At 36.2% G+C, this 12,138-nt stretch overlaps 3 protein-coding genes across 4 annotated transcripts; 1 reads left to right on the forward strand and 2 right to left on the reverse strand.

Moving 5' to 3' along the window:
* The first annotated feature begins 859 nt into the window (after positions 1 to 859).
* T05C1.1 (Activin_recp domain-containing protein) lies at positions 860 to 3,209 on the forward strand. The gene is made up of 6 exons (NM_062390.3): positions 860 to 1,026; positions 1,094 to 1,184; positions 1,482 to 1,627; positions 1,671 to 1,803; positions 1,852 to 2,004; positions 2,839 to 3,209. The coding sequence occupies exons 1-6, from the start codon at positions 885 to 887 to the stop codon at positions 3,023 to 3,025; spliced, it is 852 nt and encodes a 283-aa protein (NP_494791.1). The 5' UTR covers positions 860 to 884; the 3' UTR covers positions 3,026 to 3,209.
* T05C1.2 (Protease III) lies at positions 3,200 to 4,378 on the reverse strand. Of its 2 annotated transcripts, NM_001368585.3 has the most exons (3): positions 4,325 to 4,378; positions 3,978 to 4,050; positions 3,200 to 3,395 (listed from the first exon to the last, which is right to left on the reverse strand). In NM_001368585.3, the coding sequence occupies exons 1-3, from the start codon at positions 4,369 to 4,371 to the stop codon at positions 3,282 to 3,284; spliced, it is 234 nt and encodes a 77-aa protein (NP_001355505.1). In that variant the 5' UTR covers positions 4,372 to 4,378; the 3' UTR covers positions 3,200 to 3,281. The 2 variants fall into 2 exon arrangements, with proteins under 2 accessions (NP_001355505.1, NP_494792.2); NM_062391.5 differs by lacking the exon at positions 4,325 to 4,378 and having other exon boundaries at positions 3,211 to 3,395; positions 3,978 to 4,051.
* Positions 4,379 to 9,950: 5,572 nt separating this feature from the next.
* T05C1.3 (uncharacterized protein) lies at positions 9,951 to 11,645 on the reverse strand. The gene is made up of 4 exons (NM_062392.2): positions 11,523 to 11,645; positions 10,893 to 11,057; positions 10,504 to 10,728; positions 9,951 to 10,246 (listed from the first exon to the last, which is right to left on the reverse strand). The coding sequence occupies exons 1-4, from the start codon at positions 11,637 to 11,639 to the stop codon at positions 10,052 to 10,054; spliced, it is 702 nt and encodes a 233-aa protein (NP_494793.1). The 5' UTR covers positions 11,640 to 11,645; the 3' UTR covers positions 9,951 to 10,051.
* Between the last annotated feature and the right edge of the window lie 493 nt (positions 11,646 to 12,138).

Here is a 12,138-nt window from a genome sequence, read left to right on the forward strand (position 1 = left end):
CAGAAGTCGCCGAGAAAAGGCGGAGAGAGGACTATTATCTTATTGCTTTTACACCAAGGGCATTTTTGGAAATTCTTTGGGAAAGAATTTGAACTTACCGACTTCGACCGACTTCGACCGACCGACTTGAATTTAAGTTTTCATGCCTACTAGCATGCCTGTCTATTTCATGCCTGCCTACCTAAGCACCTACCTCATGTTTGCCTGCAGAAAGTTTTCATCATTTTTTTTCCTATTCTAGTGCATGTCTACTTCATGCTTACCTACCTCATGCCTGTCCATGCCTACCTATGTACCTACTTCATGTCTACCTCACTCATGCTCGCCTAGCTAATTCCTGTCCTCTCGTGCCTGCCTACACCTACCTGAGTAAATACTTCATGCCTGTCTGCCTACGGATTTCCTTATTTTTGCATCCCTGCCTACTTTCATCTCTACCTACCTTGTGTCTGCCTACACCTTCCCAAGTACTTACTCTTACAATTTCCCGGCGTGACTATGAGTCTTTTTCATACCTACCTAAATACCTACTCCATGCCTGCCTACGTGCCATCGAAAAATGATCTTTAATCTACACCTCAATTTTTGAAAAATTTTCAGAATTCTTTCAAGAAACGCCCATTAAAATTCGCTGAACTTTTTTTTGATGAGTCATACTTTTTCCCCAAGTAGCTGCATTAATTCAACTAGATAGACTTTTCATGAACTCGGCAAACAAACTTTCCACGTCACAATCTTTACTCAATAACTACTATATAACTTGATTTTTCGCATTGCTTTTCACTACTGTCTGTCTTATTTTTCAGCGATTCCCAATAGAATCTTGTTTATTTTGTGAAAATATTAATAAAAATGAATTCCCAAATTTCAGATCAATACGAAAAATGAACAAATCACTAACCCTTTTTTTGGCAATCCTTCCAGCTACAGTACTCACGTTAACGTGTGCAGTCTGTGAATTCAAGCTTCTCCCGCCACACGATTCCGAATGCAATGGCTCTTGTGAAGGAGATGTATGTTTTATTGGTATGTACGTTTTCACCGAATTCTTAGATTTTTAAAAATAAATTTTTAAAAAATTGAAGTTTTTCAGTTGTGAACAAATATTTCAACGGAACAATAAATGCCGGGTGTATGCACTTACGAGAAGACGATTCATTCGAAGATAGAGCCATTTGTCATAGGTATGGAATTTTATTCATCTTCAGGTAGGCGTAGGCCGCCTCATTCCTACCTACCACCTACTTCATGAATTTGGGAGTATCGTGTAATTTTATCTCAAAAAACCAAACATTATTTTTTTTTCCTTAATTTTGACGCTATTTAGGCTTGGGTTTATAGCGTTTTTTTCATTTTTCAAAGGGTTCCCGTTGGCCGATCAAAGCGAAATTTAACAGAGAGTCGTATAGGCCACCAAGAAGTTAACCCTCTCAGATCTAAAACATTTTTACAAACTGTATTCTATTTTTCTGTTGTTTCAGAGGAACCTATGATAACCGATGTGCCTGCTCAACATTTGATAATTGTAACAACCCAAATGTTTCAATTTCCAACTACACCTTCACCGAATCTCCAGTGCTCGAAAACTATCAATGGGTCCCACAAATCCAGCCACCAATGCCATCCAGTAAGCTTACAAATTCAGTTTCAAAATATAATTTCATTTCCAGTCCAACCAATACTTCCACCAAAAGATATCCCAATCGGTGGAGATTTAAACGAAACTGTCACAGAGTTGGAAAATGGAGTGGAAGATGATTTGGAGAAGGAGTTGGACGAACGGACGAATGCCACACAGATTTTGTATGTTTCTAGGAGTTTTTTGAAACACTGAACAAAACGCTTTTGCAGGCGAAACGAAGAGAATGACGATTTGTTGACAGTGACAACATCTGTCGGATTAAACATTCGAGATCATACGAACAGGATCAACACCAGTTCTGCTAACAATACGTCCACTTCCCAACAGAATGTGGTGGTAGAGACATCAACGACAGGAACGAGGTTTGTGAATAGGGAAATGTAGAATTTTGAGGAAACAAAATGGTATTTGAAAAGTAGAGCTCTATCTTGGCAGCCTTGGTCTTGACAGGAGCCTCCTCAAATTTGTGTGGCAAGTTTCCAAAACATGCCGTCTATGCGAAATAATTTAGTTTTCACATAGAAAAAATTATATGTACAGATATGTAGAGAAATGTTTAATTGACCCGCGTATCATGTTCATGTTTGTTTAAGAATTTGAAGGGGTCTTAAATCTTGGCTACAAATTGTCATTTTTCTGTCAAAATTTTGATGTACTTTCAGCAACTTTAGACATTATTTTCTGATAAATTATATATTTTTCTATATGGCTACATTGATTTTCAATTTTTAAGCTTAAATTTTCGTACTGTAAAGATCAGATATTAGCAGCTTCTAAAAGCTCGTTAGAGCACATTTTTAGTTTTTGTCCTCTCCAAAAACTTACTAAGAACCTTTAAACATAGTGCAAAATTGTTGCTGAAAATGCTCATTTCTTAAAGTTCAATAGAGCCAGTTTTGCGAATTAGTTCGTAGCTTGACCTAAAAATTACTTTTTATCCAAATTAATGATTTCCAAAAATTTGTACATTTTTCTGGATTCGTAATAAATCTACCAAATCCGAACCGAACCACAAATAACATAGACATTCCTGAAACTCAAACAAATATCTTATTTAAAAAAATGTTTTTATCCAAAATTGAAAATTATCTGCTCTCAAAACCTGTCCCTCAACTCGACTTTTACAGTTAGATTTATTATTTCCGCTTATTTCCGCCATAATTTAATTGACCGCATTAAACTAGTCCTATTTCCAGCTTCACACCCGGCCACGGAAGCGTCGAAGTTACCAAGGTCACCCAAGAAGCCTCACCACCAAAGTTGAACCCATCGAACAGAAATCTTACAACTGACGGAACCCAAAACCGGGACCCGAATTCAACAGGAAGCTGGAAGCTTTTCATTGTTGCACTAATTCCAATTCTTCTTAAAAATCTCTTGTGATTCTATTTCCCTTTTCCAAAAATCCCCTCCAAAAAACATTCCATGTACATATTTACTAGCCATCCGCTCCGCATTCTCCAAACTTCCCATGCATTCAATCCTTCCAATTCCGGTGTTTTTCGTCTTTTTTTTTGTTATTTTTTGTTTTGTTTTTTTTCTTTGAATAAATGAAACTATAAGAAAAGAAGATTAATTGAATATTTGGAGAATTGAAATTTAAATATACAATACACAATGTTCAGAGATCAGAAAAAAATCACTTGTTTTCTGGCTTCTCGTCGTCTTTTTTCTCGGCTACTGCTTCAGGGATTTGTTGTCTGGCGGCGAGTTTTGAGAGCAAAGGAGCTGCTGGATGACGGGCAGTGTCGGCCTGAAAACGGAAGATTTGTTGATAAAATATGATTTTCAATAGCTGGGCTATTGAAGTGCCGACCAGAAATTCTTCAAAATGTCATATTGCACCATGTTTTCCTAATTTTTGTCATAAAAATTATATTATAGTAAATAGAATAATTTTTTCTTTATTTTAAAATAGCTTTCATTTTAGTTTAAAAAATTAAAAACTATCAAACTTTTTCCCGACAAATTCCAACTTTCAGGCAGTTTTACAGTTTTTTTTTACATTTTTTAATTGCTCCAACTAAACTCAAAGCTATTTTCAAATAAAGCACATATTTTTCATTTTTTATTATCAAAATTGAATGTAAAATATTGACACATTTTGTCCAATTTTTAAGAATTGCTGGCCTGCATTTGCCGAACAAACTTATCTAACTCTCGTATTTTTTACTCTATAGAGTGAGTTTGCAGGATAATTTTCTTAACCGAAAAATCCAAAAAAATCTATTTGAGGCCCAAACCCCCTAAAAATTTCTCAGATGTCTGAATCATTTCGATAATATTTCAGTAATGTTTCCGAAACTAAAAATTAGACTTTGTTTCAAAAAATCACCTGGGAGAAACGTCGCATATTGGACGGCAACAAGTGCAGTGGATTGGTCTCAATGGTTAACGAGTGGCGATGTCTGGAAATATGATAATTATTTTTTATTATACTGAAGATTCTAAAGAAGAAGCTTCTCAGACAAACTTCTTAGAAAAAACAAAGTGTGAAAGATTCGAAGAATTATTAAGACGCGACGCCGCAATTGACTCGCACAATTTTAAAGAAAATTTGTTTTTTTTTTCACAATTTTCACTGCCTGCCTGCCTCATGCCTACTTGCAAAGTTTACGCCAGGTAGGCACGAGGTAGGCACGTAGGCTTGAACGCCAGCCTTTTCAATGTTCCAAAACCTACCCCATGTTGTAACCTGTTGGTGGAGAGGCGTCTTGTTGCGAGGCCATTTTTTTCTGAAAAAAGACACCATTTTTATGATTGAAATAGTTTAATTTTAAGGAGTAAAATAACATTCCGCAAGAAAGAAAATACAAAAATCAAATCCAAAAATACTTGTCTATATGAATACTAATCTCACCGAGACATGACGAACGCTATATGTAAATTAAAAACTCTAAAAGCTACTATTTTCTCTCAAAAGTTGCCAATTTTTTCGGTGTCTTACTTCTAAAAATGCACATCATGATGGGATTAATCGGAAGGCAAAAAGAAAGAAAATGAGGAAGTCTAGGAAATGGGAAAAAATTCGATCAATTATTTTTAATTACAAGTACTACTAGTTTGGTCCGTTTGGTTCCAGTGACCAAAACCGAAATTAACAATTTGAAAATATGAAGCTTTTGCTCTCTAACTTTGAAACAATCCTACCTATATAAACATCTTAAAAATTGGGCGGGAAGTAGATCAAAAAAGATTCGGAAAAAATGATGTGAGTTTGAGCTGGATTGCAGAGTTTATCTGTCAAGCCGTGAAACACGTTTTTTTGTAGTCACGAATTGATTTTCAAAAATGCAATGAACTTTGTTTAGTCTGAAAAGACGCATAACTTGCAAGCAGGCACGCTTGTACGTATAGGCATCTTGAAGGCATCAGGTCTGCCTAACGGGGTCCGATTAAATATATGCTAATTCTAAAATATCCAAATTCATACTTGCTCCCCGAGCAACCACTAAAAACACACCAAATACGGGCAAATCCAGCTCAAATCTACATCACTCTTAATCTGACCTAGTTCCCGCGCAAAAGATGATTTAAATCCTGAGTTGTCAGATCCGTCTTAGCATTTTATTATATGACATGTACCTGCACATATATATTTATTTTTGGAACAAAAACTAACAATTATCAGCTGGGTATTATTTGAGAATTGTGTAGATCTGCCTTATAGAGGATATTTGCGGTTTTTCTTTTGGGGATTTTAAACAATGATTCAAATCTCAACTGTCGAATAAAAATTTCTAGAATTTAGCTTCAGATTTTCTGAAAATTTTGGCAAGAACCACGGTGCATGTACTTCCAGAAAAACAAAACAAAAATATATATCCTAACCCGGAACCGACTGTCCTTCAAAAAAAGGAACATTTGAGAAGAATGATGGGGGAAAAATGAGTGATCGTAAAGCGATAAGTGCTCAAAAAAACATGAGAGAACGCACCCTCGTCTCGGTGCTGAAAAATAACCATTTTTGGTGTGTGTGGCAGCTCAAAATGTCAAGTGGGGTGGCTAATGAAAAATTCAGAGAAGCGAATTGGAATTGGTTGTACCTATAGGAAAACAACAAGCTGTTTTGCTAAAGATCTTCAAAAGAAAAAAAATCTACATATATATATATATCCCTGCTTACCTACCTGCCCGCCTACGAGCCCGCAAGCATGCCTACCTGCCTACATGGCTGATTACCTTCGCCGATGCTTGTTTTCGTACACTGAACTCCGTCATAAAAGCTTTTCAAGTTACCTCATTACAATTCGCCTACCTGCAGACCTACTTGTGTTTCTCATTCCTAACTGCTTTAGTGCCTGCCTAGCACCTGCCTGGTTACGTGTCTTTCTCATTCCTGAATTTGTCTGTATGTTCCTGTCTCATATTTGACTCTCTAAGCCTTACATGCCTACAGGACTGCCTACTGACCTGTCTGTCTACCTACCTTCCATTTTTGCGCCTACATATCAAGTTTAATTTTTTTAAAACTTTCTCCCGTTTAAATTATTTTCCAGGTGTTAAAATGCATAGACCTAAGACTCTCCCTATTTTTTTCAATTAATTGAATATATTCTCAGCTTCTCCGGCAGTCAGGCTGAAAATTGAAAAACAGAGCAAAAACAGAAAAAAAAACACAAAGCAACATATACATAAGCTGAAAGCAAATGCCTTTCCTCGAGACTATATGATATTATTTTTCAGAAAAAGAGCAAAAGAGAGAGCACTGGGCGTTTCGAATAAATGTAAACTTGACATGCGATGTGTATGTGACGATGAGGAGAAGAATCACAATGAATGAATGGAATTGGAGAAAAATATGGAAAATTTATATGAAGAGAAGAAAAAGGGGGAAACTCATTTCATAAAATGAGCTGAAAGTCAGAGGACAGCAGAGCAGAGTAGAACATATGAAAAAGAGCCAAACAGCTTCTGCCCTAATGGCTCCGCCTTTTTCAAATTGGCTCAACTAGAAGGATCAAATGCTCAATTGTAATTTGTGTTATAAAATGGACATATCAAAAAAAAAATTTAAAAAAGAAAAACCTCGCCCAACTTGCCATAAAAACTGCCAGAAAAAATTAAAATTTCTAGAAATCAAAGATTTTCCGAGTCAATCCAAGAATGTATAGTTGTCAGGTTTCTGATCCATCTTTTGAATTTCTATTTCTGCCATTTTTTCTGGTCTTGTATTCCAACGAAAATTGTACTTCAAAACGGATTAGTATATGTCTAACCAATTCTAATTTTAGCTTTTCAAAAAAAAAACCTCCAAGTATCTATAGACCTTCTCAAGATGGTCACATAAAGTTCTAAAACCAAGAAAAAAAGCACATTTGTGCTGCCGGAGGGGTATCGGGGAACGGAAACCGCTCATTTTAGACATTTATGGTGCTCTGGATGGAACTTTGAGCAGAAACAAAGAAAAAAGAGCCGCAAAAAATTGGAAAAAAAAATTACGGAAAAATGTTTAAATGACAATGGGAAACTCCCTTGAAGTCGAAATTTAAGAAAAACCTTGTAAAGTGTCTGGCCGAGCTTTTCCTTTTCTAGGCCATGTTGTAAAAGTTGCATGGCCGCAAAAAAACTCGGCCACGTCTCGAACTCAACTCAACTTTAATCCAAAATTTCGTGGCTCCTTCTTTTTAAGAAATTTCACTTTTACTAGAGTGTCCTTGCTTTCCCTTTATGCCCCTAAAGGCTTCATCGCGTGCTTATAAGCCTGCCTACAAGCCTGACTACAGATATATCTGCGAACCTACCTAAGTGTCTACCTACGTGCCTGACTACGTGCCTGTCTACTTGCTTATCTACGGGTATACCTACTTAGTACATGCCTACCCACTGGCTTGTCTACATACCTATCTGCTTACCTTCGCACATACACACCTGCATACGGGTGCCTACATATCTATCTACATGCCTGTCTATGTGCCTACCTACATGCCTATCTACGGGTCTGCCTACCTACTTGCCTACATACCACTCCTCCCTCTACAAGCCGGAGCAAAACATTTTTCACAAACTTCTAGAAAAGCAAATTGAACTCCATTCAAAATTTTTCGCCAAAAAAGCGAGCAATACCACTGGGATGTGCGGCTCTTTTTCAGACACAACACAGAAATGAGAGAAGAGTGAGTGCATCAAAGATTCCACACGAGATTCTTGGGGCTTCATCATCATCATCGTCGTTCCCCGGCCGCTTCTCACTGCTCACTCTATCATTTCTGCTTCTTCTCAACTTCTCTTAAAGATGAAGCTCATACTTTTCACTCCCTCCTCCTCCTCATCTCCTTTTAATCCAATCGGAATCGGGCGTAGAAAAAAGAAAAAGAAGACACGCTATTCTTGGAGTTATTCTAGTGTCAGAGAGCATTACTCTTTTTTTTTATGAAGAGCCATGGGGTGTTTTAATCCGGCTTTTTCTAATCTGTTGAAAAGGTGAGGCCCCGAGAAAGAGATGGGCTGGGGGAGAGGACAAGGGATCTTCAAATGGCTTAACCTTGGATTAGTTGTAGTTGGAAAATGTCTGGATATTCATGGAATTGAATAATAAAATGTTCAAAGAATGAAACGATGTTAGCGAGATCTGAAAGACGAGAAAAACAAATTCTGAAAAATTGAGTTTTATTCGATTTGGGGTCTTCCCACGAACATCAAGTTTTCATCTTACACATTCTAGTTTCATAACATGGAATTTGAGAAAAACGTCTTACAAGTGTAGTTGGGGAAGTACTATGGCTTTGGTGCCAGCCGAGAAGACTGCCAATATGCATAAGTACTTGCCTGCCTACACATGTGCCTGCCTACGTGCCTGCCTACACGCCTGTTCCTGTTCGCATATTTAACGCATTTGCCTATATACCTTCTTATGTACCTACGAACCTGCATTCATGCCTGCCTTTGTGCCTGCCTACTTGCCTGCCGACCAGACAACCAAAATATCTCCCAACATACCAACCTGCATTTCTCCCTACACACCTGCCTACGTGCCTGCCTACATGTATATCTACGTGCCTATACATGACCAACTCAGTCTCCTTTTTTGGCAACAATCTCCTAACTCTCTCCATGAGCCCAAATGTGTGGAACATTGAGATACTTGTTATTTTCGGGATTTAATCAAATCAAAATTTCATGACCGTTGACTTGACAACGTAATCTAATCAGTGCCACTAGTGTGGAACGTATCAGTTACGACACGGCTCACAAATGTGTGTCAACTAAAAATATAGCCGGGTGGGTCACTGAAACTAAAACTTCTGCTTCAAAGCACCTGACTTTTGCAAAACTCGAAAAAGGTATCAAAAATCTGAACCAAAAAGAAACTGGAATTCTCATCTTTAATATTTCCCAATTTTCAGATGAGCCTAAATCTCAAATGTTCCCTAAAGTTCAAAAATACAAATTACCATCACTAAGGATCACAAATCAAAGTTCATTATCCAATCAAATCAGCCTAATAAACTGAAAAAAAAATAAGAAGAAGATGACCAATGTTCTCAATGCTCCAAAGCAGGCAGAGAAGATGTAAAAGGTGTCACTCTAAAAATTTCCAATGAACACGTGTCTGTGATGAGAAAAAGAAAAAAAGAAAAAGAAAAGAAAAATTGTGAAAAATAGTAAGAAAAACAACATCCGGATTCTTATTCGGATGAAAACAACTCCCTCTCCGGTTGGAAATAGGACATGATTGGTGCTCATATATAGATGACGAGAAGCCAAAACTATTCGTGGATCAGGAATTTCTTGGAAACTTTTTATAGAGTCTAGTGATACACAACAGTTCATTCGCCATAACGGATCCAAAACAACTATTCGACATTTTTTGATAAAAATTGAGGGCAAGCTGAAAGCTGAAAAAAAATTGGAAAATGACGAAAAGAATAGGTCCAGTTTTTGAAAGTTCTTCCAATATCGAACTAGAAGTTTCCGACTAAATTGTGAAGTTTGTAGTTTGTAGTTCGTAGTTTGTGTTCAAAATTTTTCAGCTAGAACAAAAACTCAACAAAGTTCCAGCACAATTTTCATTTAAAAAATGTTTTCTGCGAAACCTCGGAAAATATAATAGACAGCTAAAAAAGACAAGCAGCTGAAAGTGTCGGGAGACGGAGCACAAATTGAATAAGATTATACGAGCTATCATAAATCAAATTTTACGCTCCATCAACTAAGCGAGACTTGTCTCGGCGACCACTAATTGTGTTATTCTTCGTTTTTTCTTTTGCAGGCATCGCGATAAAAAACTTTAAAAAATAGAGAAAGAAATGGCAAATACAACGACAAAAACAACTACGAGTCATCTACGAAAATTTACATGTGAGCTCTGAAAAAATCACTTCATTTTCAAAATTAATATTATGCATATGAAAAATCAAGTTTTTTTTCCAAAATCAGAAAAAAACACACACAGAAGTATTTCAAAGTTTAAGCCCTTTGACGTGGCAGACACCCCAAAAGCTTCGAGGCAGTCATCATTCCATTTCTCATTCCAGACAGTGTTGACAGAATTATAGAACTTGGCTTCTTTCCGATCACTCCCTTGGCTCTCATTTCTAGGCATGACTCAAGATCTTCGCAAACTTCTTCCGAGAGTTCGTTGAGGACGCGACGCATTTCTTTCTGAAATAAGATACATGTTTTAGATAATAAGTTGTTAGAAACGAATTTTCGAGCCTGGCTTAAGCCTAAGCCTACGCCTAAGCCTAAGCCGAAGCCGAACTCTAAGCCTAATTTCATTCACAGATCCTTCTGGATAATTTTCAGAAAGAGGCTCCTGTCATAACCCAACAGCCAGTGAATTTCAGAATAGTAATTTAAATTTTTTTCACATTTCTTCTTATTTTCTGATTGAACATTTTATCCACCGCTGAACTCACATGACACTTTGTGAAATGCAAAAGCCAATCAATTCTCTCATCACAAATCGTGGATCTATCCACATTGAACCTTAACAGCTTTTCAACATCCGCCATTTCGACATCCAAAAAATAAATGTACACCCGAATTTTTGTTCTCAGCTCTTTTAATAGTTCATCAGCTCCCTCGTACAACCGATTCGCATCGTTGGCAAAATCCGAAACAAGATCGACGATAAGGGAAAGCTGTAAAATTTCTGATAGGATTTTGGAAGATTTCGCCCCCGATTTAATTGGCATAAAATGGGTAATTTTATTCATGCAAGCCATAAAAAATTCTAAAAATTTTTTTCCAGTTCAAAGGGTATTTATAAATTTCGGATTCATTAAAATTTATTCCAATTCATTACCTTTTTACACAAATCGGATTCAGTGTTCGCAATCTCTCTCCGAGTAATAATGCGTTCATATTGTGTAGTTGGAGTGTTTGATGGCTTTTGTAGTGGTTGAATGATAACGTCTCCGTTCTGTGACCATTCATCACCGATTAAAGTGTTACACGAGTGACGGTCTTCCTGGAAATTTATATTTTATTTTAAAAACGTTTTAGGACAATGGGATGCGGAAATGAATTCAGTGATGGGAATTTCGGTTCAATATTTTGAAAAAACCGACTTAAACTTATGTTATTATTGCCAGTTTAGATTAAGCATGCATATAATAGCCTAAAATGACCAACTACTATAAAAAACGGTTCAAAATATTTTCAGATAACATTTTTCGAAAAAAAACTAGACAATGGGTCATAATGGCCTATTATAAACTGTAAAAAATTTTAATATTTTTCTGAATTTTCAGTTTTGGGCCCACTTTTTTAAATTAACCGTTTTAAAACAACGTTTCATGCCCTTCTAAAAAAACTTGAAAATCATAAAAAAATAATTAAAAAATGAATAGATTTTGTAAATTTATATTTGGTTAAATATCATGACTCATTTTCTACCGTTTATATAAACTTCAAACTTAAAATAAAAACCCACTTGTGAATAATCGACGGATGGCAATGAGACTTCCGAATTGTGATGAGAAGCCAATGAATTTTGAGATGGACTTTCAGCTCTGTACAACGTGGTTTTTTCTCCTAATCTTCGGAACATTTTTGTCTGAAAATTTCCGAGGACTTTATTTAGGATACTGAAGGAAAAACGTGTAAAAAATGTCTGAATTGCGGATGTTTTTGGGCAGATATAAATCTTTTGACGGACGGAGAGTAGTGGAGAGTGACCTTATTTTGAAGTGACAATTCCACCAGTTTAATCCGAAATCGCTGGTTTTTTGGGTCAGATGGCTAGTTGGACATGGAAGGTTGATCGGTTTAATTTTCAATTTTTAAAAGTGTTTCTCAATTTTTTTTTCCAAAAAAAATCGGAAATTCAAAATTTCAGAATAAATTGCAAAAAATAGAGGTAACAAAATTCTAAAAAAAAAGAGATTTCTAAAAAAACTGAAATTAAAAAAACGAACAAATTCGAGTTTTATTGAATTTTAATTTAGTTTTCTGCTAAAAAATTCAAGCATACGAAAAAATTCAAATTGCAAGCTACAAATTCGTAAATTTATAAAATTAAATACCCATATTAATGAGTAAATTTATAC

Source organism: Caenorhabditis elegans, chromosome II, assembly GCF_000002985.6.
Source record: "Caenorhabditis elegans chromosome II".
NCBI lineage: Eukaryota > Metazoa > Nematoda > Chromadorea > Rhabditida > Rhabditidae > Caenorhabditis > Caenorhabditis elegans.